At 39.3% G+C, this 27,944-nt stretch overlaps 1 protein-coding gene across 4 annotated transcripts; it reads left to right on the top strand.

Annotated features, from left to right (window-relative positions):
• The first annotated feature begins 3,495 nt into the window (after nucleotides 1-3,495).
• TAMM41 (TAM41 mitochondrial translocator assembly and maintenance homolog) lies at nucleotides 3,496-24,995 on the top strand. 4 transcript variants are annotated; one of them, XM_062008209.1, is made up of 9 exons: nucleotides 3,496-3,704; nucleotides 5,046-5,225; nucleotides 5,889-5,981; nucleotides 9,209-9,359; nucleotides 11,544-11,689; nucleotides 13,782-13,947; nucleotides 16,070-16,132; nucleotides 16,499-16,557; nucleotides 23,830-24,995. In XM_062008209.1, exons 1-9 carry the CDS (start codon nucleotides 3,567-3,569, stop codon nucleotides 23,845-23,847), a joined length of 1,014 nt encoding a protein of 337 aa, XP_061864193.1. In that variant the 5' UTR covers nucleotides 3,496-3,566; the 3' UTR covers nucleotides 23,848-24,995. The 4 variants fall into 4 exon arrangements, with proteins under 4 accessions (XP_061864193.1, XP_061864192.1, XP_061864194.1 ...); XM_062008208.1 differs by lacking the exon at nucleotides 16,499-16,557; XM_062008210.1 differs by lacking the exons at nucleotides 16,070-16,132; nucleotides 16,499-16,557.
• Nucleotides 24,996-27,944: the final 2,949 nt, after the last annotated feature.

The raw sequence follows: 27,944 nt of genomic DNA, 5'->3' as shown, positions 1-27,944 counted from the left end.
ACATGCTGCTTCTGCCCATGTAATCACCCAGGGCCCAATTGATTACCTTGCAGCACCTGTTTCTAATAATTGGATGTGGCTTGCCAGCTGCATTAACTTGTCCCTACCATCTTTATTCAAGCTGGCTGCTCCAAGCCACATTTGTGCCTACACCGAGCGATTCTGTGATATGAACAAAATTCATCTTGGAGGCCTTAAGGAGAGGTTTTAGGCTAGCAAGATAAATATTGAGATGGACAATTCTGCAATGCTCTAGCAACCCTATTGCCCAGATTTCCTCTACTACACAAATAATCACACAAAAATGCTACAGATATCTTATTTTCCTTCGAGAGTTTGCTTGGTTATCTTATCAGCCAATAGTATAATAGCTTCATTCTGAAAGGTTACCAGTCTGTTCATATTCAAACAAGCTTTCCTTCTTTACTTATTAGATTAAGTGCATTCTAAATCAATGCCATCCATTAAAATATATTTTAAAACCTTTTGCTTTTATTTTGATGTAGAGAAAATAGACTCACCCTAATAGATTAAAAATTACCTATTTTTGAGAGCTATAAACTTAAGACTTCCAAGCAAGCAGGCCAGATGAACTCTGCCTAAGGAGTTCACAGAAGCATATCACCATTCCTTTGGACTGTTTCCCCCTTAGTTAAGCTCCTGAATGCAATTTAAAGGCAGGGTGAGATATGAGGTCGTCTTTATTAGCTAATTTTTTTTACACTTCTCCTTTTTTTTACCTTCTCCTTACTCATGTTTTCCTCTAGATAATTCTAATGGTGTGCTACTGTTGTGCTGCTCTCTTCTGATCATCTTTTTAAAATAATGAGGGAGAACTATGGATCTCTTCTGTTCTTGAGTTTGCAGGTGGCTATAAAGAAGGTGAATAGAGTTTAGAAAAGAATCTTGACTTATAAGTGAGTGTAGATATTTTAATGCTTTCTTGTTAAATTTTCTAAGTGGTAATGAGACCTAGTCATAGAATCATAGAATAGTAGGGGTTGGAAGCGACCTTTAGAGATCATCCAGTCCAACCCCCCTGCAGAAGCAGGGTCACCTAGATCAGGTCACACAGGAACATGTCCAGGTGGGTCTTGAAGACCTCCAAGGAAGGAGCCTCCACAACTCCTCTGGGCAGCCTGTGCCAGGGCTCCCTCACTGAAACACTGAAAGAGTTTTTTCTTATGTTTAAGTGGAAATTATTGTGTTCCAGCTTCATCCCATCACCCCTTGTCCTGTTGCTGGCTACTATAGAAAAGAGGGATGTCCCAACCTCCTGACACCCACCCTTTAGATATTTATAAATGTTATTAAGATCTCCCCTCAGCCTCCTCTTCTCCAGACTAAACAGCCCCAGGTCCCACAGCCTTTCCTCATATGCAATTCCAGCTTTTTATACCACCTTTTTTTGTCAGACAAACTCTTAAGTAATCAAATTAGATTGTTTACTAACCAGACAGCAGTCACCTCCTGTAACTCACAGCAGCAGGCAACAAACATGGTCCCATGATTTAAAACAAATACACTCAAAAGTTGAATATTTGGTAAATTTATTCACATTTATGCTTGAGAATGTGCCAAAACAGTACAATCGGTTTATAAAAATACATATAAAACCAATATCTAAGTGGGTGAACATCACCTAATATGATTTCCACTCCAACATTTTAGTCAGGATGACAAATACCAGATAGTCCCCCAAAAATGTTTCTCTGGCTACTTCCATAAATTATGCTTTAGAATTAGATTCTTCTCTCATAGGTAAAGCTAAATTTTTTACCAACCTAAGCAGCAGGAAAGAAATTTGAATATGAACTCAACAAGTCTACTGTTCTTTATTTTGTATGTTAAAAACTATATAAATACTATTCTTTATAATTAATACATGAATAGAACAATAAATAGCACTATCACCACCATTATTCTCACAACAATTATTAGTTTAAATACTTTTACTAAGGACAAGGTCCAAAATCTGACTTATGACTATGCAACCAGTGCAGACATTACTGAGTACTGAATCACAGTCTTAGTGGAAGTCTCCAAACCCTAGGAATGGTTGGACCTTTGAGACTTTATTATTCAGAACAGTAAAAATGCAGTCAGTTTTTAACTAACAATGGGGTTATTTCTAATGTAAACACAATTCTTTTTAGTATACCACAGTCTCTCTTCTGAAGGTGAGTATTTAGAGTGGTGACTTCAGAAGGAAGGGTCTGTCTGGCTCAGCCATTTCATGTACAAAAGCTTAGAAAAGCTGAGGTCCGATGCAGTTTTATGATGGCATCTGCCCCACATTGTTACAAGTTTTACATTATTTGACAACAGTGATGAGGATTGTTCTTGCCTCAGTTGCTCTCTTCCAATATTCCTAACTGTTGGATTCACACAGATGGTAATTTAGCATATGCTAGTTTACCATCACAAAAACAGTTGTATAGATGGTGACTTAACTGTATCTATAAAACTGCTTTTTCTGTAACAGAGAGCTGCCAATTCTTTCTCATGTTCGTTTTAAGCAGATGTTACGAGGCCAGTGATGCCTAAAGACCTAATCACATTTGAAATTTAGCACAAGTACGACACTCAGTAAGCTCAGACTGGATTTGGCCTGCCAGCATTTCCCTTGGAACAGTATACAGCATAAACAGGGTATTTTCAAAGCCACGGAAACAAGGACGATCAACGTGATCTTTGGGCAGACAGATACAGGGAAGCACGAAATCGTGAGGGAACGAGATACGCTTCCGTCTCGTGAGCTGTTCTCATCCATTTAGTACTCTTGTTGAGTTCTGGTAACTTGATTATCTAGGACTCGAGAATGAAAACCAAGCCAGGCTCAGCACGAGGAGTGTGAGACAATCGCAAGCACAAGAGCGATGATTAAACGCTGTGGGCTTTCTGTTTCCATAGCATGGGGGATGTGTGAAGCAGCATGAAGCCGGCAGCAACTCCCGAGGGAAGCCTCGAGTCAGCACAAAACAGGGGTTAAAAAACAAAAACAAAAACAAAAAACGAGAAAAAATGATGGAGGAAGGGGTAGAGATTGCAATGGCCTAAAAAAACATTAAACCGAAATGGGGATGTGGGGGAAGACTGAAAAATGAATCCCATTCGGTGAACAGAATCTCGCTACTACCGAGGGAGCAGCTTCGCTTAACAAACCCTCGCGGCTCGGGCGGGACAGCACAGCCCAGGAGGAACTCGGCCTGAAACGCCGCGGAGCAGCTCCCTGACAGCGCACCGGGCCTGGCCTGCGGGATGCTGATCCAGGCCCCGGGCACACAGCGGCAGCGACACCGACACGTCCGGCTCTGACGGCCGCGCGCCGGCACGGGGCCGCCCCGCCCCGGCCGCAGGGAGCGCCGCGCGGCCGCCACCCGCCACCCCCACTCCGGACGACAGAGGGCGCTGCGCGCCGCGGCCGCCGCCGCCCGCTCCCGCCCGCTCCCGGCCGCTGCCCTTCCTTCCCCGCGCAGCCGCCGCCGCCTCGGCCCGCGGGCGGGAAGCGGCGTGTGACGGCAGCCCGGCCCGGGCCGGGAGCGGGCGGCTGCCCGCTCGGCGCCATGGCGCTGCCGGTGCTGTCGAGCTCGGGGGTGAAGTTCCGGCGGGTTCTGGCGCACTTCCCTCAGGAGCTCAGCCTGGCCTTCGCTTACGGGTCCGGAGTCTTCCGACAGGCTGGGGCCTCGACCGGGGACGGCGAGGTGAGCGCGGCGGCCTCCCCCGGGCCGGGCACTCGGGGCCCCTCCAGCCGCCGCCGCGTGTGTGAGGCGGGCAGCGGAGAGCCGCCGCGGCCGTGCGCCGTGAGCGTGTCGGTTCCCGGCGTGGAGGTGGCGCACTGGGGTACCTGGAGCTGCTTCTGGCGCCGTGGTTGTGGCTTGTACACGGAAAAGGGCTCAGCCCTCCCATTTCCCTTACCAAACGGCGAGGTGGCGGCGCAGGGTGCTCGGTCTGAGCCCAGGCTGAGCACCAGGGCCTGATGACTGCCCGGCGGCCCCGGCGTGGTCCCTGACGGGCACTCTGTAGTCGTCTGTGTGGTGCAGGTGTCCCTCTAACCTCGTATCTGTGAAGCATGTGCCAAGGTTCATCGACTGGCGGCTTTAAAAGAGTTGCAGCTTGTCCAGACGATGTTTGTTGTGCACCACATTGCCACACTCAGGTGGCATTCTTGGCACCTCCTTATCGTTTGGAGGCCAGGCTCCTTTGAAATGGGGTCTTTTTTTAATGTGTTCGACCTTCTAAAATGGTTAGTAGGCAGTGTTGCTCATCATGGCTTGCCCCATAAATGCAACTTCTAAGTGTGTCTCATTTTCCTTCCTGAAAAGAGAGAAACAGAGGATAATAATAATTTGAGAACTCTTAACAACTTCTCATCCCCACATAAAAGAATGGTGAAAAAAAGGTAGCTGACAGACTTTTTAGTAGTATTAGTAGCTTATCTGAGATACATCACAGAATTAGTAAGCTGCAGAGAGAGGCAGGTGTCTATTGAAGCAATGTCACTCCAAGTATTTGTTTATTGTAAGTATGAGTCGTAAACTGTCATGTTTGTGTGCAGGGAATGTGTGAACTCGTGTTTTCAGAAGAGCAGGGCATGCATTGTACATTAAAAATCTTTGGGTTTTGGATCTCATTGACAAAAGCAAAAATGCGCTGAAAGTACAGTTTCTTGCAGCCAACTCTGAGCTGACTTTATCTGCCCACATCTCCCAGTTCATAGCCTTGCATATTGGCAGAAGTCCTGGTTGTTAGGATGATGGAGAGCTCATCACATAGTCTGCTGATTTGAGGGGTTGAAGGTTGGTCCCTTAACCAGGAGGACAGGGAAATTTTGGACCATCTCAGCTAGACTGACTAGAAAATGTACAACTTCATCAGAACCTTTAACCCGTATCTGACAACGATGCTTCTGTTTTGTTTTCCTTATTTACTCATGTGAATGATGATTAACTGGTAGTCCAACACTGTGAATATCTTAGATCAATATGATTAACATTGATTGCTTCCTAACACATAAACACCAACCCTTTTCTCCTTATGCACAGAACAATATGCTGGACTTCGTGTTTGCTGTTGATGATTCAGTGACCTGGCATATGATGAACTTGTTGAAAAACAGGAGTCATTATTCCTTCCTAAAAGTTTTTGGGCCAAAACAGATAAGTAGTGTACAGAGCTATGGAGCAGGGATTTACTACAACACTTTGGTGCCATGTAATGGTAGGGTAAGTATAAATAGTTTGAGTAAATCAAGTTAAATGTTTGCATATGAACAGTCATGGAGTGAATCATTGTGTGTTGAAATGATTAGCTTAAAGCAGATTTCTGTGCAGGAGGCAAATCTTGTGGATTGTAACAGATCTTTAGCTCATGGTATGGTCAGTATTTGTGTCTCTGAAACTGCTTTTTGAGTGTTTTTAGTATCATAAAGGATACTGTGGATTATTCCAACTATTGTAACGTTTGGCTGGTACAAATCTGATTGTAACCTTTCCAAAAGCTTTTTATGGACAGTTTTATTTTAGTGTTGAGATCTTTTCAGTGTCACTGTCTGTCTAGACTAGGTTTCTTTGGGGTTTAAAGTCTTTTGCTTTAGTGATTGATCTTTGTGTGACTACTATAACTTCGATTCTAGAAAGGATCTTAAAGAATTCTGTGCATTCCACTTTTTTTCCCCCTAGAAGTCTTCATGTAAATAGGAATTATTTTCTTTTTTTACCCTCTGTATTCATTAAAACATCAAAATGTTGTAATGTTACACATTCAGTTTTTTATTGGGATGTTTCTCAGAATTAATTATACTTACAGTAAGTAAGTACAAAGTGTCATGTAGTGAAAGTAGTGCAGGTATACAGTTGCTCAAAAGCCTTTCTTTTGCTATTTTCCAGATGATTAAATATGGTGTAATTGGCACTGATACCCTGATTGATGATTTACTTCATTGGAAAACCCTTTATGTCGCTGGACGCCTACAGAAACCGGTAACTGTTAGTCTGTTCAGGTTGCTGTCTTGAAATGCAGGAAATTAAAGGGCTAGAAAATTACCACTTGTAGTTTAAACTTTAACTGTTGAAGACCAATGTATCAGTACTGAACAAATAATCTGCCCTGTTTTAGGGATGTAGTTCTAGATGGATAATCTCTCAGAAAGGAAGTGAAATGTAGTCCTTAATGATGTGCTGTGTTATGTGGAAAAAGACCCTAAAGGTAAGTATATTAATCAGAATCTTCTGCCTGTAGTAAATCTTGAGTAACTGGACTATGTTAACTTTAAGACCCTTTAATGTTAAATGCAATATTTACCTTTTATAACAAATTATAGTAGTCACTGAAATTTAGCACGAATAATGGAAATCTTTGCTGTGCAGTTACTATCTGGTTTGTTGTTTGGTGAAAGTACCTGTCGTTGATCACATTAGGCATGTTGGCTTTTCTCCTCCATGTCTATGTCATTAAAAATAAGACATTTTTCCTTTCCCTTGAGTGCCCAACTCCGTGTGCATTCAGCAGATGGCAGCAGTGCTAAGTGAAAATTTTGGGGGGGAGGTGAAAATTTCAAGAGATTACTCTGTCAGTACTGGCTTTTGTCTATCTCCAGAGATGTGTTATAGGATAACAAGGGTTAGAACAGCTATTATCTTTATCAGGAGTGAAACTGAATGCATGGAGAAAAAAATAACTGAAGAAAGAAATCTGAATTTGATGTGAACAGTGGATAGTGAATATTTGGTTTCAGTGTAACTGCATCTTCTGCTGATTTGATTTGTTTTAGGATTTCTTATGTCCTTAGCATATACAAATTGTGCTTCCTATCTTTCGATTAAATTCAATAGCACTGCATACTTGCAGAAGAAGGCAGAATTTGGTATTTAGTTCAGTTGCTAACAAGACAGCAGAGATATCTTCACACATTAGTTTAATAGGTAAAAAAGGAACAAATCAACTTGAATTATTTTCATAAAGCTCAGAGGAATTGACATTGAGTAAAGACTGCAGGATTTAAACTGGACTTCGAAAGATTACTTGGTGGGTGTTTAAAATGCCTCTTCCTGTAGCATCTGTAAAATCATAACTGAGATTTTGAATGTTATGCAGTGCTGAGCAAAACTGACCAAATAAAACTTTTAGATCCGCTGAATGTGTTTCAAGTATCTGCTAATTCTGGCCTCACACTGCTTTAATTGTTTTGATACATACATTGTAAGTGGTAGTGATAGAAAGCTTTTTATATCTCCTTAAAATTGTACAATAAGTCTCTGGTTTGTTTTCTTATCCACAACAGTCTTTTACATACCATTTGCCATTTGTGATAGTTCTGGACACAGTTGATTGAAGCCAGATTAATATTGTTTAACAGTTTGCCTGGGAATTTCCTCCTCCCTCTCATATAGAGGAGGAAGAGCTCAGCGCCTTTCTGGTGTTCTGTTACAAAGCTGTCACCCTACAAGTGAAAGCTATCCAAGCTATCCTAGCACATGAGCTGAATCATTTGCTCTGGCTTGAAAACCTTGGCTTAATTTTCACTGAAAGTTTTGTTTCTGTTATAAACTTGTTGCCTTAACCAAGTAATCTTCCCAGAATGTTTGGCAGAATAGAGGGGAATTTGGAACTGCCACCTAGAAATGCTAACTTTTCTTCCCAGGCTTCTTTCTTTGTGTTAAAAGTTTGTTGCCTTTTCATCCTACATGAAATTTATAATGCTAATAAGCTGCATTCCCATTTAACTATTGAAAAGTTAAATCAGCTTGGTTTAATTTCTCCAAAACTGACAGAATTCCTGAAAAAAAAGCTGCTGTACCTCAAAAGTGCAATACATAGCACAAATGACACACAATTCCTTTGCAGAGGAAGAAGATTTTAAAAAGCATCTGAAATGTTACTGATTTTTCTTTTGTTAGACATGGAATGTAAGTGGTTGCTTGAGCGTGAGCAGCTGTACTTACTGTTGTCCTGGAGACAATGAAGAGAAGGAAGTGTTTAATAAATTGAAGTGAGAGAGAGGGGAGTATGAATAATGTGTAGAAATATCTTCTAGTGTTTTAGAGAAGTATTTGGAGGTGTAGGGTTTTTATGTTATAAAAATTCCCACGAAGGGCTGGCAGAACACAGTTGTGTACCAAAATGAGATATTGTTCTAGTTTTATCCCTCTTAAAAGATTTCAATATAATTGAAAAGTATGTTCTGAATATGGTTTTGGCCAGCCATGACATTGACAAAGCAATGTGCTTTCTGTAAGAAGAATTTTGTGTAGCTGGTATGTCTGAATCTCACACTTTCTTTACTGAATCTAGGTTTGGTGCTTTGGGTTTTTTTCTTCATTAACAGTATTTACATTTATGAAGGAAAATATTTACTTGAAATGATACCTTAGCTGTTTTGGGTTATATGTGGGGGCAGAATTTCAAATAGTACTGCAACTCATTTATGGTTTAGGGGAGAAAAAGCAAGTTGGATGTATTTGTTCATAACTGCCAGTAGGTTTGCATTTTAAGGTGTTCCAGAGTAAACAAATATTAAGAAGCTGCCCTTCATAAGCAAGACAGTGTTGCTTAACCAGAGCATTTGAAAAAGACAGAAACTCCCAACAAGCAGATATTCTTAGGGGAGTTGTTTCTGAAAGAGCATGGTTGACTATCTTGTGAATCAGGACGACTTCATCTGTCTAATGTTCTATAACAATGTGTTTCTATATTTAGTTCTTACTGAAGATCTGCTCTTTATTCCAGCATATTTCCGTATCCTAAGTGATTGTATTCTATAGTTGGTCCTGAACAGTTTGAATGTTTCCCAAAAAGAGATATCTTTTTCTGGTATTGCATTCCCATTCAATGTGACATGGGCTTTTTTTCTCATGGCAGAATCACATATCAGGTATTTCTGTTGATGCATTCATATTTACTGTTTTGGTTAATCCTGAAATGATGAATAGGAAAAGGTGAATAGCTCTTCAGAGATCAGTTAATGGCTGTTGCTTGTAGTAGTTCTGAATGTGCTTGTGAAGTCATCCTTTTGTAGTAGACTGTCAATTCTTAAAAAGATATTCCCACCGTGTAAACAAAAGGAGACACTTTAGTCTTTATTGTACAGTACGAAGATGATCTAATCTTAAATAAATTGCTTATTTATTTTTCATGCTGGATTGAGTAACATTTCTGGCTTCAGTAGCACTTCCCTCAAGTCTTGTTTGCAATGACACTGCTTTTTCAGGTGAAGATACTGACACAGAATGACAATAGCAAGCTGCAAGCTGCTCTTGTTAGCAATCTGAAGAGTGCAGTCACAGCAGCCTTTCTCATGTTACCAGAGAGTTTCTCTGAAGAAGACCTCTATATGCAGATTGCAGGACTCTCCTATTCTGGTTAGTATGGCATTGGAGCGGTTGTACTGCAGTAGGAGACCTATTGTATAAGAAGTCACATGCTTTGTTGCTTTGGGCCCACACTGTTGCATGCTCCAACAACTATGTTTTGATGCTGTGTTACATGACAACTTGGAGAGACTGGTTGTCTGTATTCATAGAAAATAGATATAAGTAAAACTCATGAAATAAGTAAAACTGATGAAATAATGGTGGGTTTCTTTCTGTTTGTATGAATTGTATCTTGAGTTTAATGGTTCCATTAACCCATACTTTATCTCTCTTTAAATTTGCCATATTTAAGGTTCCTTATGTAGTTAAAGATACAAATTATGATTCTTCAATTTATGTTTAACACTCACTTCCTGGTTGGTATTTGTTTTCATGGTTTTTGGTACAGCAATTTCCTCCTTTAGTTACAAAATTGATTTGGACAAAAAATTACTGGAAATAATAAGATTGATTTGTTAGAATTTAATTCAGCATTGCTCTTTAAATGTTGATATCCTTAATGAAATCACTAAGAAGAGGTTTGGTTAGAGCTGTAGTTTGCACAGCACTTTATTTGCTCATATAGCAATGCTGGTTTGGCTATTAAAAAAAAGCACAGGTAGGGTTTATAAGCTGCAGCTTGGTACCCCTGAGGAGTGTTACTCTTCCTTCTGTGCTTCTCTGGTCAGTTTAGATTGCAGTTCATTCAGCTTTTCCTTGACAGTTTTTTCCTGAATCATTATTTCTCTGACAGCAATAATAAAGACAAGTACTGACTGTTGATGGCTAAGTGTTGCTAACCAGGACTGTTTGCTACAGGGCTGCATACTTAGTATCCTGGTTTTGGCTGGAATAGAGTTAATTTTCTTCCTAGCAGCTGGCTGGGGTTAAACCCACCTACCCACTTAAAACCTGTCCAGGAATGTCATAGATTCTTGGTGAGCACTAGAGGCCAAGATACTATTTTATATATCCTTTGAAACAGCAGTTAACCAAAACCATGGTAGATCAGTTACCATGCTGTAAAATGCTGAAATTAGCTCCACTGTGTGAACAGAGCTAAAGCAATAAGACTCTCAGCTGGGAACATTGCATGTTTGTGGATGTTTTATTTTGCTGCCACTTTTAAGCATTAAACTTTTCATAAGATGCATACTGGTAGATAAAATTGTTTTTGTGTGATGCTCTAATTAGTCTCCTTAGAGTTTAAAAAGAGTTAGACTCCTGAGAAGAATTCTTCGTGCTTTAATTTGGAAAATGCTTATCCTTTTTAATGCCTTTTTTGAAAGCAGTGAGTCAGTACCATTTGTTTTAGGTGTGTGTTTTGTGTCTTGGCATAAAATGGACACAAACTTAGTAATGCCAACAAAGTTGCCACTTTGTAACAACATTTATCTCCTGAATTTGGGAAGTGGAAAATTTAATTGACTCAGGATTTTGTTTGTTGATATGTGCTGTGCTGAGCCTCTACCTCATGGTTGGTAACCCTGCAAGCTACCAGGGTAGCACCTAATAGAGGTAGAGGAATGCTCCGGTAGAGACAGACTGTCTTTTCACTTCTTCTCTTTGAAACTTCTCAGATGTGTATTGTGAAAGAAAGTGTAAAGGTTAGTAATGTAACAGTGTTAAAAGAAGTTACTTTTTGAAACTATTAACAAAACAGGTATCTGAGAGTAAAAGGTGATACTGTGATTTTTACCATGACTGCCATTAGTTACGCTTCAGGTGCTGCCTTTGAAGTGCAGACACAGTGCTAGTTATTTTCTTTCAAAACAGGAAAATTGAAAGGTTTTTTGTTTCCAAATACAAAGTGTTGTGTCTGTTCAATTTGTTTAGTAATCTGTTCAAACTGATGTATGATTGCAAAGACCAGAACTATGTTGTTGCTACTTTCAAGGCTGAACTTGTTGGGTGGGATTTTTTTGTTGCCCAAGTGAAAATGCAGATAGATGTGTTGATGACATTGCAGTGTGTCAGAAGCCACGTAGCAATTCTGAAACTTATTTCCTGTGCTTGAAGGGATAGTATTTTTTTAAACTTTAAAATGTGAAGCTTATTGTGAGTTATATAAGCATTGATAGAATTGCAGGTGAAATTTTTAGATCAGTTTTGTACCATGCTGGTTTTTCATATAGTCTCCTGTAAGCTTTCAATTGTTTTCCTAATTAACTGATGCTTTCTTTTTTTGACTAGGTGACTTCAGAATGGTAATAGGAGAAGACAGATTGAAAGTGCAGAACATAGTGAAACCTAATGTTGCCCACTTTCAGAAGCTGTACAGTAACATATTACAGGACTGCCCTCAAGTGGTATATAAGCACCATCTGGGAAGGTTAGAGGCAAGTGTTCTTCAAAACATTTTTAAAACGAGCAAGTGGAAGTGCTTTATCACATTGACAGAAGGCAAGAATTGTGCCATGCAGCAAGGAGAGCAGTTGTAGTCACTGTATGTGCTATTTGTGATTTTTTTGTTGTTTAGTTGCAACCAGAAGACTTGCCTTAAATACCAGTCTCTGCATAAGTAGTAAGTACTGTTCATTTTCCTTGAGTATGGGCACAGAACTAGAGCCTTAGTGAGGGAACAGGAGAAGATAATTTTAAAACACGTGTTCTAATGAATACCATATGGAAACAACAGTCTAGGAAGTGATGAATAAACATATGGTTTGTGTTAAAAAGATTAGACCATAACTTAGAGGTGCCACTTTCTGCAATCAAAAGCTGCATCTCAAACCCCAGAGTGCTAGTTATGAAGATGAGTGGACTAAACCCAAATGAAATTCTGGCATTATCTTTAAGTACTAAAACAATTTTCCTCTAGTATTTAGGAAACAGATATCCAAAATGATCAGTATATTGAATTCCATCTTTCTGGCATGAGTGTAACAGTGCAAATAGGGGAAGGATGCCAGAGTCAGGAGTCCAATAGCAGTTTTTCTGGCTATATGGTACACATTTCGACATGAAGTTGCAAATAGCATGGCTTGTCTCATGAACATAGTATCTCTTTATCCTCAAGTCACCTTGGCAATTATCTCATGAATGCCTCCTTTTAGGATGTGTCTTTGTTAAGAGACTGAAGTACAGATATGAGCAAGCTTGAGGACAGTACCCAGTTTTACTGTGCTGCTTTGGAGTACAGCGTGGGCGAACTCTACTGCAGCTGTCTCCGTGTTTTCTTATCAGTGTGCTTTTGAGCAGTTGAGTGGAAGAAGTATGTAAATGAATTTTGAAAAGGATCAATAGTGATTTTTCCAAGAAAATGGGCAGTTATAATCATGCTTCATGTTGTCTTACTTTTAAACAAATCCTGGTAGCATACTACAAATACTTTGTTGGATAATTAATCTGTCCATAATTCCATAAGAGTTGTTTTAACTTAAATGCCTTCATTTCACTGTTGATTTTGGGCAAAGTGCTTTAATACTTTACTCCTCACACCTTGGTCTGATTCCTGGCAGTTTTCCCTAGACTGAAGAGTATAACTGTGATTGGAAGTGCTGCGTAACACAGAATAGAAACCCCCTCTCCAAGTGTATGTCTTCAGAGTTACAGGGAAAATTTAGTCTTGAAAGATTCCTCAAACATGTGAAGGCAGACTCTGGTTCTTACAGTTCTGATTCAGGCGTAGATTCCTCCCACATAGTGGCTCATTGTCGACTCCCTCTGTAGCCAGTGGGTGATTCATCTGGATATCATTTTCTCCCCATTGACTAAAGGGAGTGTATAGGGCAACTAGACTCCTGTCTGATGTCTCCATGAACTGTCTAAAAAGTTGTGTGGGTGGAATCAAGCTCTTCATATTTTCCTCTGCTTTTGGAGAGATCTGCTCCATTATGTGTCTGTGCTTATGTTGTGTGTCCAGGCTTGCATGTTGGTATCGTGTTCAAAAAAGGGTTGTTGAATTTCTGATTTAGATTGGAAAATGTGGAGTTAATGTTTCCTTCAAATTATAGAAACCAGATGTGGTTTGAGTTTAAAGCAGAGAAAATTGTTTTCAAACTAAACTTGAAGTGTGTATATGTGTGTAGTTTGGTTATATTCAGGCAGAAGGAACTGAGCTAAGTGGTCTTTTGAGAACTTTTTACATTTTTTTCATTATAGGATACTTATGTTTCCCAAGGAACTTGGATAGAGCAGAAATGATACAGTTTCAATGAGAAGTTGCTTGCAGAGGAAGCAAGATCACATGTGAATGTTAGCCTTACCTCTGCATTAAGTTATTCATCAGGGTCAGAACTAAGATACTGCTTTTCCCAGTGTTTGGGAGTTTTCATTAGCACTGACCATGACTTTTACAAGTGAAATGGATCATGTTCTTTGCGATATTTATCAGAGGTCAAAGATAGCCAAATGACTTCTCTGACCTCATTTTCAAGAGATTTTGTTAACACTGAATGTTTTTACTTCTAATTTTTTTATAACACGCAGATTGATAAAAGTCCAGAAGGTCAATTTACACAGCTAATGGCTTTGCCAAGGACTCTGCAACAGAAGATAACTTCTCTGGTAGACCCTCCTGGAAAAAACAGGGATGTGGAAGAAATTTTACTGCAAGTTGCACATGACCCTGACTGTGGATTTGTGGTGCATCAAGGTAGGCCTAGATCAGTGTATGTCAGTGTCCATAATCTCCTTTAGGGCTCGATAGATATACAGCTTTATTGTATACGTTGTTCTAATTCAGGTTGATTTGGAGAGGAGGACAAATAAAACAAGAGATTAATCATGAGATACATTCCTAAAAGCATGGATTTGGATTTGTCTGATTGCAAAATGATATTCCTACTGATATAGAAAGATATGGTTTTGTTTGGGTCCTGAAAGAATTAGTGTTTAGGAATTCATGGAGCCTGCTTAGACCATATAACTATTTGGGATGCCTCCATCTTCAGGATTTCAATGACTGGCATGACTTCATCTAACTACTAAGTTATACATCCTACTAGTCATACATTTCAATGCTAAGTTATTTTCTGTCTTGCTGACATTTACCCTTCCCAATCATCATAGTTATTCCAGCTATTTGAGTTCTGTCAGAGAGCTCAAGCTTTGAAGAAAAAGATTGCGGTGCTTCTCATCATCACAGCTTCTCTGAGGCAAGATTATGTCATAATAGCAAGTTAAAGCTAATGCTGCAGAAATAAATGTTTAATTATACTGCAGAAAAATGAAAATTTTTAATACTTGAAGAGTCTTCCACATCTTGAAAGAACTTGACACATCTTAGTTTCAGGTGGCTAATTTTACAAGCTCCTTAAGCACTGCAAAAACTCTGTAGAAGCCTGGGAGCCACTAGAGATTAACCAGCTGCTGCACGAGCTCTTACACTGGTTTCCATTTGGGAAAATAGATCTCCTGAGAGTTGCAGATCCCCATTGACAGTATAGGATGAACTACACTTGGATGTGAAGCTGTCCAGCTTTTTTCATGTCAATCTGAGGTGGCTTCTGTGCTGCTGTGGCTGGACTGTAACAGGAATGTAATAATAGCTGGATCTGAGAGTTGTGTGGTGAGCTTTAAAGCCCTGAGTTGTCCACCCTGACCTAACTATACTTGCAGGGGTTTGTGTACGGTGTTGCAGCCATGACTGTAACTGGATCGTGCACAGTGATGCAGCAGTTCAGTATCAAAACACTAGGTAGATCTAGTCTTCTCAAGCCAAGCATTTTGTACTCTTAGAAGAAAGTCAAATCCCCTTTCTCACTTTTGTGACCAAAAGATTTCCTAATCCAAGAACCTAGGTGAAGGACATGGGGTAACCCTACAAGACAAAGCTGATTACTCAAGTTAAATTGTGTTGTCTCTAGGTATTTGACTAGCAAAAAATGATTTATTCCTTTCCCAAGTTGTTTTCAGGTGGAATATTGTATCCCTCTTATTTATGGGTTTCCCTTAACTTTGTTTTTCATTATAGGAGTAGCTTTGAAAGAAGGATTTAAAAATAATACTTGAAATTATATTCTGCATTCTAATGGCAGAAGAATAACTTTCCATTTGGAGAGGTAACTCTGGGACTGCTGCATTTATACATTTTTAAGCATTTAGTGCTGTACAGTACTTCTGCACATATCAATATGCTTTTAGAGATGTGTTAGATACAACTTAATGCTTTTAAAAAAAATTGGAATGTTCCTTCTACTTTTCTGTTAATACCTAAGAGCCACTGAACAGTGAGAGATGAATGTGCCGTAGTGCAAAGTGGTAAATGAGCCTTATCTCCAAAAGCTGATAATTTCAAGAAGCCAGACAGAGGCTGCGTAACACCAGTATCTCTGCTTAGTCAGAGAAGTGCAAAACTCCACTTGCATATCTAAGTAAACCATGAGTATCCTTTATTCTGTTCTAGGAAGTTAAGATGAAATAATTCTGAGTCCCGTGTGACTAATCATCTTTGTAGAGGAATAATGGGAACACCAAATAGAGTGATTCCATCACTTCCTACTGGCTGTTATCTGTTTCAATACAGAAAAAAAAATCCAAATCAGTATGTTCCATATAAAATAAGTTAAAATAGCTTAGAGAATATTTTCAGTTAGTGTGACAAAGCAAAATAGAAACAAACCTTCTCAGCTTCAGTGTGGGTTTTAGTTTCATGCTGTCTTGCTTGTGTAACTGGAAAAATATTGAACTTTTCTGTGTATGGTGGAGGATTGAAAAAAAGAAGTCCCCACAAAACTGTGAAGATGAGTAACATCTGTATGCTTTTCTATCTACAGGCATTTCAGGAATTGTGAGATCTTCCAGTATAGTGCAAAGTGCTAAAACCATACTAACAGCTGGTAAGAGTGTGTGTGATTTCTATCAACACAGGCCTTCTGATTTCACTAAGCAAAAATGACAGGGCCCCAAGACTGACTTGTTATAAGAGTTTGCTGAATAAACTTGTTGGGTGTCTAATTGGAAGCCCCTGGAAAGTAAACGTGATATTTAAAGAAGCAGCTTTACATAACTAGTAAGAAATTATAAGATGCCCAAAGAACTTGAAGTCATATAGCTCTGACTTTCTACATGTGAGTGCAATCCTGGAATGACCAGTACATAGTACTGGTGTGTTATGTAGATTATAAAGTTATTTCGTCAAAAAGGTTTAGGAAGGGGTGAGTTTTGAGGGAGGGAATTTTGACAGAATCCAATGCTTTTGTCAGACTCGGAGGAGAGGTGCTTATTTGAAGACATCATGTGTTCCAGACTGAGCCTGTACTTGGTGAGCATCAGCTATTATTGTAACTCTCACACTTCAAAATGAATTACTTTGGAAAAAGAGTTAAGTGTTACAAAGTCAATGTGAGAGAAGGTGTAGAAGGGGGGAAAAAAAAGAACTGCATGTTTAGAATCATGAGAAAACTAGAAATGCTTTTCAGCTATCAGAGTTTTGCTAACTGAATGGATGTTACAGCCAGTGACGTAGCTGGAGTTTCACCCTGTTTTCTTGAGTTAAATGAATTAATTTTAAGACAACCAGATTTTTACATTTTTAAAAAGCTGAAACCACTGCAGCTCAGTTTAAAAAAGTGAAAAATTCTTGCTGCTTGCATGGAGTTGTTCAAATAATTTTCTGAACTAATTCAGAACTATTCCTAATTCTTGCACAAAAGCAATTTTATCCAGATGATGCCATTCCTGGTTTTAAAAGCAGCTGTATTGCTTCCTACAGAGCAGTCCTCATCCAGACTTCTCCAGCTGCTTTTCCCTTCCCATTTAGTATTAAAGTTGGTGGCTCCATGTTATACTTCCTACTTCCTTATGAAGAAGCACAAGTTGCAGTGTTCAGGACCATTAGGGGTCTGCCGAGTAAAATAAGCGGAAACAGTTGTACTTTTTATATGTTTCTGTTAATAGTCTAGTTCTATAACTGGGAGAAGTCTGACAAAGCTATTGCCTAACTTTAGTAGCGGGAGGAGACTAAGGACATCACTCCATCTGAAAAAAAGCTATTTTTTTGTGTATATAATTGGACATTTTGCAAATATTTGTTCCTAACACAGGATTCCAACCAAAAAAAATAGATGACCTTTTTCTCTCAGGGTTTATTGTCAGAATTACCTGGTAGTAGTCAAAACTTACTGTAACAGGTCTCTCTTAGGAATACTGGCTTGTAACCTATCCATGGAGAGTAGATTTTGCAGAGCAAAATAACTGAAGGGAAAGGGATTGAAGACTTAAGTTGAACTCAGTGTTTGTGGAAGTTGGCAGCCTCACTGACCCATGGAGCAATGGTGTTTGTATGTAACTGCGAGAGTATGAATAAAAGAAGTTAATCTTTGTCAGATTATTTATGCTCCTCTCTGTTGTGATGGACAGAAAATCACATCTGGGAATTGGCAGCTCCTGTGTGTCATGCACTGAATCACTTACTAGGGAGGCCTATATTGTTATTAGGACTTTTGGGGGATCCGAGTACATATTTTAGTGGGACATCTATATGTCATATAGTGACTTATATAATGACTTGTAGTATATGACACATATAATGACTTTTTCTTTTAAAATAGACTCTAATCTAATCAGACACTTACTTAAAGTAGCTGTTATATCTAAAAACGTGTATTTTCTAATAGGATTTTTAGTGTTGTAAATGCTTTTTTGTTTCAACTTGATTCAGGTAGAGCAATGCAATTGTCATCCTTTAATTCAATGACAAGCCAAAGTTGAACAAAGAGACTTGGGAGAGTTTAGTTTTCTTACTTTTAGCATAATTGAGTTTGTTTTACTTTAACCATATTCATGCACTTCTGCCAGAATTTGGCCAAAACCATTAGGAACAGAATTCAGGTTTGATCTTGGGGGGTTACTCGCAGATTAAGCGCTGAGGGAAACGAGTTAAACTTTGAAAAGGGCTGTTTCTGGCATTTCCTAACCTCTGAATGTCATTTAATGAATGCAAAGCTTGCCTGCAGAACTAACCTTGCTGCACGTTGCTGTGCAGCCACCCTGGCTGGACAAAGGGAGTCCTGCTGCTTTGGGCAGGATCAGGAGTGTGTTTGTAACGTGTGCCACCACACATTAAGTGGGGCTTGCCTCACTTGCTAGTGTAGGCATAACACTGCTTCCTCACAAGCCTGTGTGTGGGCCTTACCAGATGAGTTTTGCTTGCTGAAGACAGGCACAGAAACAGCGTTTCTGTCATATAACCCTACATTGTAGTGCACATGAAAGAGCAAATGTAACTGATGAGACAGGGACATGACCTCAGTATTTGTCAGAAGCCTTTTGCCTATCTGTTTGTTGAGGTTTTTAAAATATTACTCTCCAAATATTTCTAATTGCATTTGTTAACTTCATTAGAAGATGCAACAAGCTTTTTTTCTCCCAATTAGTTTCTTAATTTAAAAAGTTCATCACCAGGGGGCAGGCACTAGTGCTGCTCACCTTGCTTTGCCACTTCCTGGGGCTCTTCCCACCTAGTACTCCTATAGATATACTGTACACAGACAAAACATTGTGACTCCTACATTGAAAGTATTTGCTTGACTCATGTGAGGAATGTGTGTTACAGGAAGGTGGTGGGCTTTTAAATTTAATCCCTAAGAAATACAGCATCCTTAATTCATTAAACAAATCTTGTCTAATGTTCTATTTCCCCAAGACCTGTTTTCTAGTGGAGATTTTAGGAAAAGTCCTATGGCTTTGTCCTGCAGTGCTTATGTAAAGAGTAGCAGAGGTTCCTGAAAGCAGTGGCTCCATTAAATAATCCCAGACTATTTTTTCTTGCTGTTCCTAGTAACTGTACAAGTACTTCTGGCCTCTGTCTACTTGCAAAAGAATTAGTTTTCATTTCATGGCCATTTTTCTTTTTGAAATGTGATAGGGGACACAAAACGATTTCCTTAGCTGAATGTTTTATCTTGACAACAACAAAAAAATCCCAAGTGGTCTGCAGCATGGTAAGGCAATGTACAGTGTGTTTGTAAATGCAATGTGAAGTCAGGAGATTCAAGAGCTGTTGCTGAGATGACATGCTGTGTATTAACTTCGTTGGCAAGAGGGACAAGCAAAAGAAAGAATTTCTACCCATTTAAGAGAACTTTTCTCATCTTTCTCTGCCAGTGTGGTTTTGAAGTTGAGCTCAAGCTCCGTGTTTTTGTTTGTTGTTAAATGCCCTATTTAGTTTTTGAAAGTGTGCCTGTGTATTTCTTCGAGTCTGTGGTGAGATTGCCTCTCTGTTTCCAATTAGAGATGGCACCATTGTTTGATTTATTTTTCCCACATTCTGCGTGGTCTTTGGGAGCTAACTCTGAAGTTCTTATACTTAGCTCCTCTGGAGGAGATGTTGAACCTTCTTGAGCTTAGATTTCTTTATATCTTATAAATGCTGCAAGCCTTCAAGATTCCATGTAAATAATATACTATGAATTAAATCATCATCTTGAAGCAATTGTTCAAGATACCTTAAAGTTAGCACAAATGGTGGTAGCTGCTTTGAATAATACTCTCTTTTCCTCAGAATTGGAATATTGGTGTAGTGTCTCCAAGGAGGTTTTTTTTGCTACGAGAAGCAGCTTTACACATAAAATACTCTGTAGGTTTGTGATAACTGCTGTCCTCACTGCCTGAGCAGATACTGCATACCACTGCACTTCACTGTAAATATGTCTAAAACTTTGCATGTGTCTGTGCACAATCCACTAACAAGACATAACTGTCTGCCTCCACGTCACAGCTCTTCAGCAGTACATGCATTGGTCTCTCTTTTCATAAGGAAATAAAGAACACTATAGCCAGACATACCTCTTGGGGAATTTTAGGAGGCTTAGAGCCAAATTGCTGTCTTACAACACCAACACTTCCAAAAAACCAAACATGGATTGTTAATTAAAAGCAGATACAACTTATGTTTACACTGATATTTTGTGGTCTTGATTCCATGTGCATTAAGTCTTTGTTCTGTGTCATATAGTGGAAAAATCTGAAGGGGAGGTGGAACCACCAAGTCATAGATTCATAGCTGAAGTAGAGAGACATTTTCATGTGGTACAACTGCTTCAGATTCTGTGACTGAGCCATAATTACAACCATTAACTTTTACTACAGATGTGACTCATCACCCTGAGGGCTGCTTTAAGAAACCAGCTGTATGTATAAACCTGTATTTTGCTTTGTAGCATGATGTGCTGGGGCAGAAATGTAAGCATCTTATTACATAAGGCTGTAGGGGTGGAGTTCAGTGGAGTGCTCCCTGCAGGGGGAAAATATGAAGGAGAAAAATGTTGAGCTGCTGCAAGAGGCAGAGTAGGTTGGCAAGCTGATAGAAGAAGCTGACTTGCGGGCTGCAGTGCCAGCGTAGTTAATTACAGTCCTGCAGGGCTGTATCAACTGTGTTACTGTTCATTTGCCACATGATACACTGTGCTTCCAGAACTACACTGACTTCATTGGAATGGCAGAACAACATCTATTCTGGCAAAGCACTTTCAGTATTCAAGGGGCTGTATCCTGGAAGTATGGTGCCTGGGAGACTGGACAGTAATTTGCAAAGCCACGCAGTTGTGTGGTTTTAACTCTGGAGATTGCAAGCACTTCTTTTCCTTTGTGTGCTACGCCTGAGCTCAGCCTGACCTTGTCCTGCAACTGGAATTCTTACATTGTGTGCAGTTTTAATGCAGATATGTGAGGTGCTTCAGAATTTACATGACTATTTACTTGTCATTTGAGATGCTGCAAAGAGAAGTCCATCATGACTTCATTAGTGTGCTTGCTTTTAGCAAAAGCCTATTAAATATAGAAAAGTCTGAGCTTACATATGGGATGCACGTGGTTTTGTAAGCTGAAAATAGATGTATGGGAGATTCCTTACAAAGGGTAAAGTTGAGTTTATTTAAATTGCAATTAGTGACAGAAGAAGTGCAAAACCGATTATATGCAGCATATTTGTTGTGATAAGTTTTTCACTTTCCATCACATACCTTCATAAATAGAGCATGCACTTTTCCTTACTACTGCATACTCCTTTGGCTTCTTGTGACTCTAGGCTACTAACATTGGGGCCATCTTTCACTTCAAGTATTTGATCTTAATTTGATTACTTTCTAAAGTCTTGTCAAAATAAGATCTTATCATAGCTTTTTGTCCCCCTAAAATAAACCATTCAATGCAGTAGCCTAGAAACCAGAGTTGAAGTTGCTTGTTTGTTCCTGAAGATCTTTCCTCATGTTCTAGCATGTTATGCCACGTGGCTTTTGGCTAAATTGCTTCTGTGTACTTCTAGTCAGTCTTGTCAAGTAAATAATGTTCTATTAAATAAGCAGGAGAAAGATCATAGTAAATATAATGTACCATACTTTTTAATCTGTGCATCTAAGTGTGAGATGAAAACTTTTTGTGCAGCATTAAAAACTTGCCTTTTAGGTTTGGGATTTGTAGGGTTGTGATTGGACTGGGTTGTCATTTGTAAAGTCACTCTGTGTTTTATTTCGTTTTTTGTTTTGGGGTGGTTTCTTATCAAAAAAAGCAGGGTGGAGTCAAAACAGGTATCTCCACTGGCTAGGACCTCAAAAGCTGAAATGCCAAGACTAACAGTACTTTGTTTTTAAGTTTCCAGATGCTAGATGATGGGATTTGGACTAGATAATCTCTAAAGGTCCCTTCCAAGCTCTACCATTCTATGATTTTATGACTAAATCCAGCAAAAAGTTGTGTCTTTTTGTTGTTGTTACTCTTGGTCTGTAACAGAAGGCTCATCTCTGGTAAGAACTTCAGAAAGTGTTTAACTCCAAGCGTAACCTTTACAAATTGTGTAGGAGTCATCCTCCATCCCTTTGTATCTAAAACTTGTAAAAGCTGGGAGCCAGTGACTGCTGCAAAATCCTTCTGTACCATTGTGAAAATTGAGCAGTGACTGCCTTCCTTGCAGGCCTAGCCTAATGGTAGGATATTTAGCAAAGTTCACCACTTGTGGGCTGCTGCAGGGTGGTGCTGGAGTCTGACAGCTCTTCTGGCTTTATATGAGGTTTATTATAAATGAGAGACAGGTTACTCTGAAGCAAAATTGATGCAGACAATGTCCTTGTGATGTGTATCCATACTAGTGTCCATGGTATACTTCTCATATTGCCAAATTACAGCTGTTTGTCCATCATTTCATTATGTTTGCTTCTTTCAGTTCACTTGGGCATGTAATCTGTTGGGTTTTTATACCCATTGTCATTTCAATATGATCTGTTTTTACCTAAGGACACAGATGTCGTTTCATTAAGCAAGTTGGGTGGTTTTATTCTCTTGCAGATGTGCTATTCTCTCAGTTATGAGACGATAACTAACATCGGTTAGGATGAGGCAGTAACAATATATTTAAGGAGTTTATAATGTGCTTTACAACTTGTTGAAACCAGAAGAGATTTCCACCTCAACAGTCAGGAGCATATTTTCTATGACAAAAAACCTCTCTGTTTTCATTTTTAATTCCCAAGCCTTTGCAAAGCAGTGCTCTGGGTTGGTTTGTCTGTCCTGGGAAGCTACTGGTGGTGTGCAGTGTTTGATGTACATTTAATCCAGAAGGACATCAGCGTGATGCTTCTCAATTTTAATTGTGTAGAACTGGTCTACAACAATGCAACCAAGTGCCTGACATGTAGCATCAAACAAGGGTAGCTAAAATCAGATTAGCAGAAGAAATTGGTAAAGTAAGATTTAGAAGTATAAAGCTTGATGCCTATCAGTCACACAGAATTTGCTTGTCTTGCTTGAGCAGGCTGTTCTTTTATCTTAGCTCATCCATCTCTTCTTCCCCTTTATCCCTTCAGTAACTTTTTGGCTACACAGCTTTGGGCATAGCTATTGTTCTGGATGATTAAGTTTCATCTAATCTTCAGAATCTGGTGCTGGGCTTCTGTCTCAAAAGCCAAAATGCTTTATCAACTAGATTCTTCTATACGTGGCCAGCAGACTAACCTGCATGCCTAACAGCCTGGATGTTGCTAAATAGTCCTGCTTGGGTATCCTGCTGAGGAGAATAGTCTGTCAGGTTGCTGTTGCCATGTCCATTACCCAGCCAGATTACAATCCTGCTCAGCTGAACACACTACCTAGCACTAGATCAGAAAGGGCTTGAAAAGCATAATGTATTGGTTTGATGAGATCTACAGTAGACAGAGATGGTTTAAAACCCTTCCTGTACTTAGCAGTTAGGGACAACGATGTAAATTACCGGTTTCCCTCTGTCCCGTCTAGGAGTTTTATCAGGAATCTCTGCATTTGCTGTACCTTGGTCATTTTCTATACAGTGTGCTTGTATGCAACATCATCAGGCCTTGGGAACGAGCCTGTTCTCTTTTACATGTTTTGATACTAGTAAAAGTGGGTTTTGTGTCATTATTTACTGTATTATGAATGCACAAGAAGGTTATTTGCATGTCTGCCTCTCTTCCCTGTCATTCTTCCAGGGAAATACATACTATAGGAAGAACCTAGTGTTTGAGTTAACCTTTCAGAAGGCTGATATTTTCTGCATTTTGTGTCTTCTGTTTTTTTTTTCCTATAGGGGCCAAGAAATCTGTAACTTACAGTATGAAGAAATTATATAAAATGACAAAGGGATGGTTGAGGAAGACACCTTGACATACTGTGTATGGGTAAATAAATGGTACATTTTCTCTAAATGTGTTGCAGATGTTGCTTTGTCTTCTTGAGAAGATTAAAGTGCATTTAAGAACTCTGCTCTAATTTATGTGCCCAATTTTCCTACTCAAACAAGAACTTTTGTTACTGTGGAACAGTTTGGTTGTAACAGGGCAAAGGAATTACACTCTGTATATGTGGAAGTGAACCTTCCTGTGTGCTATAGCTTGGGTTTTCAGAAACACTGAGCAAAATGACTAATTGTATATATGAACTGTAACCCCAAATCACTCATTTTCTATGTATTGCTAGCTTTATTTTCCAAAATACCCTCAGGCTCTTTCAAAATAGTCACTGTCCCAGTTTTAGTTCTCTCAGGGGTTTAAAGTACTGGAGAGTCCACTGAGTTTTAAGTAGATATGAATCTGGCCTCTCAAAATACATTATTTCTGCACTTACAAGCTCAGGATGCTCACTGGGTGCTTCTGCAGGGTAGGCCTCATGAAAGGACCTTTTTTCCTCAGATTCTAAATCCAAAACTTTGACAATTGACTTTCAGTGTGGGAAAGAGTGTTTTAAATGCAAAGCTTATCAGGCATCAGATCCTTTCGTAGAGAATTGTGTGTTCCTTTCATGAAACTGAGGTGACGGCTGCCCAACTGATGACTAAGCATTGTCAGAAGTGTCACAGTTGGAAGGACAGTCATACTTCTGTTGACCTTCAGGACCTGCTCATGCAGATTTATGAAACGTGGTGTTTGGCAGAAGATTATTGGATTCTTTGATTATAATGTTGTTTTCCTCAAAATATTGTCTACAAAGAAAAAACGTGTTATCCTGAACTGAATTAGCTAAACTAAAGAGAAGTGGACTTTTACTTAGCATGTGACATTAATCATGCCGTTAAATAATGGACATTTGTGGCAATATTCATGTGGGATGCAATAAATATGGAGCATTTGTTGTAAATAGAACATTTATTGCACTGAGTCAGGTAGGTTTGCTAATTTTGGGTGTTTTTTCTTAATGGAAATAAATCCAGAGAACACATCATTTTATTGTCAGATGGTCAAGGATAAAAATAATTCAAAGGCTAAAAATGTAAATAAAATGTATCTTTCCTTCCCTGTGTGTCTTTTCTTTCTTGTGTGATGTGATTAGTAGGGCCATCTCTTCAGCTACATTTCGTTTAGTGATTCACTTAAAAAATTAGTGGTATGAAATTGGCTAATTGTTTCCAGGGAGCAGTTCAATGCATAAATGTAAGGAAGAAGAACGTGTATTATTGTATGTATTATGACTCACTTGGGCTTTAATCACAGGGGAACTTCTAAATATTTGAGTTTAAAGTGGCAAAATTGGCATCCAGAGTCAGGAAGTAAGTCTGTCCCTTTATTTTACTGGAAAATGTTATTACTGTACAGTAGGAACTTCCTAAGGTCATAGGCCAATTCCTAACACTTGACATTATCCATTGATGTTGTATCTAGAATCTGTAAGACAAATCCTTTCAAATGTCCCTTTGCTGATACTAGGAGGCTGATTACTCTTTTAATGGGTGGCATATTCTCTTAAAAGAAGTGACTTCAACTAGTGCACGTTTGTATGTATGGTACTGGCATTCTCAGTCCCTGTTAATAAGAGGCCAAAGTCCCCACTTTGAAAAGTTTATATTATAAGAAACAGAGCTAAGGAATTTAAGCCACTACTTAAATTAAGTTAACCCTGGGTTTTGGCTGGATGTTTTGTTTGCATGAAGAGGCTCCTTTCTGGATAATCTGGAAGTCTTTTATGCAAAATATACCCTATCCACCTTAAAATTAGCTTCATATGTAGGGAAGACTTGAAAAAGCCATACGATTCTTTTACATTTCAGCATAAGAAATCTGAAATCAGATGTTGACTTACTTGGGTATGCTCAGTGGGAAGTTCTTAAGAACAGAGAATACTGATCCCAGTGGTAGAAACAGACCCCAACAGATACAAAGCTTTTGGACAAATGAACAGCATGAGAAAGGATTCAGGATGGAGTCACGACCTTCTGAATGAAATAGTTGTCAGGTAAGAAGTGCAATGCTGGCAGAACTGCCTGGTTTAGTCATCTAATGATGTAACAGCTTTTGGGTTTTTTTGTCTCAAATGCAGCACACTGTAGGGGAAACTATAGGGGCAGGAGTGTGGACAAAAGACTGATTATTACACCAGCAATTTGGTGCTGGTAAATTTTCAGTAGGGTCCACTGTATTATTTTGGGGGAAGAAAAAAGGAAAGGTAAAGCCCTCAGCTGTGAAAGTCTTAAGCACAAAGAAAATGTGGGAACTTCAATCGATGGCAAATAATGTATCAAATCCTTGTAGAAAATGGGACTGTTTCAAAAGTAACCCTCTGCATGAATAGTTAGCACAATGAGTGAGTTATTTTTAATGTATCTGAGCTTTATGTGTCTGGGCTTTTTTTGATGTTGTGGTTGTGTTTATTTTCTTTTAAGACTGTGTGGGAAAAGGTCTAAGTAAGCCTTAACTCCTCCTGAAGGAGAGGATGCTGACCACTGATGAGGGTTTGTCGATGAATTCAGCAAGGTCAAGGTCACTCTTAGTGAGATTGTGCTTTGTTTTCAGGTGTGCTAATACTGTAAGCAGAAAAATGCAGTTGTTCTCATGTTTATAAAAACTGCCAGCTGCTGCACACTGGACTGTGAGAAATCTGAATACATTACCAGATAGTTAACAACTGTCATTCCAAATTTTGCCTCATTTATCTCCTCTTTATGTCTGGAAATGAAAGTGTAACTATTGCATTTTTATAACTGCCATGATCCCCTCAAGGATGCAGGCTTTCCTGGAGGCAGTAGAGAAGTGTAGGAGCTGAAAGTAGACAGAGGAAAAACTTATCCACAGAATAAGCAACATGGCCAAGTTGGGGGAGGGGGAAAAAAGTAGGTAGTGACACTTATTTTTTAAGGAGCTCATTCCTTCCTCCTGTAATAGTGCAGTTCAGTGAAATGTTACCTCGTGAGCCATACTGGCAAATAGCATTGAACAAAACCATCCTGACCAACCTGTGCTTTTTTCTTTCTTATGAAAAGGTGAGGATGGGGCATTTAACCTGGTTAAATAGCAGCACCACAGGATGTGAAACCACTGGCTCATGGACGACAGCTGCTTCAAGCACTGGTTGAGAGAGATCATTTGTCATAAGATTGCCCAACGTGTGGCTGACAATTCTTACTAGCAGAGCATTTAATCACATGCCTGGCTTACACTCTATACGTTACTACCATTGTTGCATAGGTATGTAATTCCTTTTTGAGACCAATGGCAACACGTAGCTTGGGCTTGAGTCTACAGCAGTAAAAAAACCCCACAATCAGTCTCAGTATTGTTGGCCACTGCTGAAGCCCTCCTGGGATGTGGCTGTGCTATAGATGGAGGCTGGATTTGAGAAGCTGGTTCAGGCTTATGGGTTCTGTTTGTTATCTTGGAGTGTTTTGCCTTTCATGGAGAGAGGGTACCTTAGAGATGTGTGTACCACAGCTTTCAATAGACTCCTATCAGGATATCTCCCATCCTAAGAGGTTCAGTGTTTCTCCTTCTCTGCACTTCTTACTGCAGTAGTGGAATCTTAAATGATGAAATGCAATTGTAACTCTAGGAAAGCATTTAAAAGAGCAGCTTTCTTTTAAAAGCCATCAGCAATACAGTTAATGTTCTGAATATTAAAGTAAGACACATTGTAAAGTAGTTTTGATGTTTCAAAAGGTGCTTGGTACTGAAACGGTGATTCAGAGCATTGGAAGTTATTTCCAAGTCAGTCTGATGGGCAAGAATGAGTTGGGCCTCAGCTCTTGTGGTGAAACAGCTATCTTCATTGTGAACCTTGCTAGCTAAGCAAGGGCATCTATTCAAGAAACAGCTTTCTCATAGAAAAAAGAGGACTGTACTGCTTGCCATTTAGCAGCTAATTAAGCATTTTTATGTGCAGCAGATGCTGTATGGCGTCAAACCCTCCCAACCTTTAAACTGTTTGTCATGCTGCCAG

The sequence above is a fragment of the Colius striatus genome, chromosome 15 (genome assembly GCF_028858725.1).
Source record: "Colius striatus isolate bColStr4 chromosome 15, bColStr4.1.hap1, whole genome shotgun sequence".
Lineage (NCBI taxonomy): Eukaryota > Metazoa > Chordata > Aves > Coliiformes > Coliidae > Colius > Colius striatus.
This window is presented reverse-complemented; position numbering and strand designations above follow the sequence as displayed.

Bases quoted from the DNA above. Each gene is read 5' to 3' on its own strand.
- TAMM41 (XM_062008208.1), top strand. From the start codon at position 3,567: ATGGCGCTGCCGGTGCTGTCGAGCTCGGGGGTGAAGTTCCGGCGGGTT. The intron at 5,982-9,208 runs GTAACTGTTAGT...CTGCTTTTTCAG, and splicing joins CTGGACGCCTACAGAAACCG to GTGAAGATACTGACACAGAA. The intron at 9,360-11,543 runs GTTAGTATGGCA...TTTTTTGACTAG, and splicing joins TGCAGGACTCTCCTATTCTG to GTGACTTCAGAATGGTAATA.